The 2,414-nt window shown below is 63.5% G+C and overlaps 1 protein-coding gene across 1 annotated transcript in view; it reads left to right on the top strand.

Annotated features, from left to right (window-relative positions):
• Positions 1 to 1,594, top strand: part of INPP5E (inositol polyphosphate-5-phosphatase E) — a 7,003-nt gene extending 5,409 nt beyond the window's left edge. The window contains exons 4-5 of the mRNA XM_006776523.2: positions 215 to 351; positions 715 to 1,594. Coding sequence (XP_006776586.1) covers positions 215 to 351; positions 715 to 847 — 270 coding nt within the window. The 3' untranslated portion in view covers positions 848 to 1,594. The remainder of the gene's footprint in view (positions 1 to 214; positions 352 to 714) is intronic.
• Positions 1,595 to 2,414: the final 820 nt, after the last annotated feature.

Here is a 2,414-nt window from a genome sequence, read left to right as displayed (position 1 = left end):
GGAACCTGGCTGCCTCGTCCGCTCCACGGGGCTGAGGGCATAGATGCTGCATCCGGGCGGCGGGGGAAGTGGCACACCTGCCTCTCCCAGCACCGGGGTCCCCGGCGATAAAGGGGGTTTGGGGTGCAGGGCTCCGGGACGGGTTTCCACAGCAGGACTGACAGGACTCCGCTCACGTCACCCGGGGGGACCCTGCCCCTGGCTGTCCCTGCAGGACCGGGTCATGTACCGGAGCCGCCACCGGGGTGACATCTGTCCGCTCACGTACTCCTCCTGCCCCGGGGTCAAGACCTCCGACCACCGCCCCGTGTACGGCCTCTTCCGTGTGAAAGTGAGGCCGGGCAGAGACAAGTCAGTACCGTCCAGGCCCGTCCACTCTCGGGGTGCGGGGCAAGTCGGGGGGCAGGGACAGACGCCTTGCCTGCCATGGGGATGCCAGCTTTGGACCTTGGCGCAGGCCATGGTCTCAGAGTCCTGCCCCCAGACAGGAGCCAGGTTCCAGGGCCCACGCAGAGATCACTGCCCTGGGTGGACCTGAGCGGCTGTCACTGGAGTGACCACCGGGACCTGGCCTGGCCCCCGTGCCCATGGGCTGGCCAGACCCAGTGATCTCCGCCTGGCTCACAGCGCCAGCCTGGCTCAGCGTCCACCCTGGAGTGTGAGGGTGGGGCACCCTCAGGGCCCGCCCCCCTCCTGATGCCTTTTCCCCCACAGCATCCCGCTGGCGGCTGGCAAGTTTGACCGCGAGCTGTACCTGATCGGGATTAAACGGCGGATTTCCAAAGAGATGCAGCGGCAGCAGGCCCTGAAGACACAGCACGCCAGCGCCATCTGCACCGTGTCCTGAGGGTCTGCCCCGGGGGCTGGCACCGCCACCGGAATCCCTGGCGAGGATGAGGACATGCTGCACTGAGCACCGTGGCCAGAGGCAGGCCGCCGTCCTGGCAGGAACCCAACGGGACTGGGCTGCAGCGGAGCCGGCCCTCACCTCATCCCTGGACCAGCCCCGCTGCTCACTTCCACGTTTCCCCGCAGACACCCGGCTTCCCTCTCCGCAGGCAGAGCTTGGGCCGAGGATGCCCCACCAGACCTGCCACCATCGCCCAGACTCAGGCCTCTCCAGCAGCAGAGCCTCTCGGCCAGCTCACGGCCGCTCCAGCGTCTGCGTCTCCATCCCCCGGCCCTTTCTCTGCACACGCCTGGCACCAAGGAGGCTGCTCGGTTGGGTGACGCGGGTCCCCCAATCCCACGGCACGTGCTGGGGCCGGGACCGGAGCATGGCCAGTGTTTCAGGGCTGGCCCTGCCCTCCAGCCACCGGTGGCGCCCCCACCACAGGCCTGTCAACAGCAGCAGTGCCCTTGCCAGCCAGAGCCGCTGCTGGAAGCTTAGGCTGGCACCTCCTTGCCACCTGGGCTGGCACCACCACGTCTGGATTTCAAGGTGTTTAGACCGTTATTCCTTCCCGTCCGGTTCCATCTCTTGAAAAGGCGTAGGGTTTGAATGCAGGGAAACCCAGGGCATTCAGGCTAGTCTTTCCAATTATTTATTTTCCATATTTATATTTTTAAATAAATGCATATTTTGAGTCTTTAACTTTCTGGTCAAAGTGTGAGTCTTAGACACAGCCTGTCTTCAGGCCGTTCTCACCAGAGCTTGTACGAAAAGGCAGGGGTGCTCTGGGCTGGCGGCTGAGTGTCCCCCAGCCTCCCGCAGGGCGTGCTCCGTGCAGGTCACACCCCTCCCTATGGTGAGTGATGGTCAGTGCCCACCGTGTAGCCACGTGCCCGGCATCAGCCTCCAGAAGAGGCGGGAAAGCAGCACAGGCCGCCTCACGGCAGCAGGCGGGCGGCACAGCCGATCCCAGGGACCTCGGAGCTATGCGACCCTGAAAGCCGCTGAGGCTCTAATCAATTACCTAAAGTCTCCTACAAAGCGTGTGGCAACAGGGACTGAAATAAGTACAATCTATGGTTCTTTCTAGGCATGGTCTGACCCAAACCGTGGAAGAGATTTTAATGTGAATCTGGAAATAGTTTGGCCCAAGGTCACACTTCGTCTCTGGGGCGGCCATCACCCCTGGTAAGATCCTGGGTCGGAAGTGATTCGCTTTGTACCGGCCGCGAGGCTTTAGGAGGACGAGTTCACTGGCCAGCCTCTGGAAGGGGCTGCAGAGCGGAGAGAAGGTGCCGCACCTGGGGGCACAGGCACTGGGCAGTGATGGCTGGGGCTGGAGGGGTGGGGGGAGGGGAGCGTGGCGCTGTCCAGGGCAGGGCAGGGAGTGGAGAGGGTGGTCCCTGCTGAGGGAACTCAGTGCCCGGGGCCCTGAGGGTGGCACGGGACCCAGCAGGCAGGGAGAACTTAGGACCAGCTTCCAAAACAGACACATCTAGGAGTTGGCAGTTTAGAACGTGTA

Source organism: Myotis davidii, unplaced genomic scaffold (assembly GCF_000327345.1).
Source record: "Myotis davidii unplaced genomic scaffold, ASM32734v1 scaffold609, whole genome shotgun sequence".
Taxonomy (NCBI): Eukaryota; Metazoa; Chordata; class Mammalia; order Chiroptera; family Vespertilionidae; genus Myotis; species Myotis davidii.
Note: the sequence above shows the minus strand (reverse complement) of the source record. Positions and strands in the feature narration are given on the sequence as shown.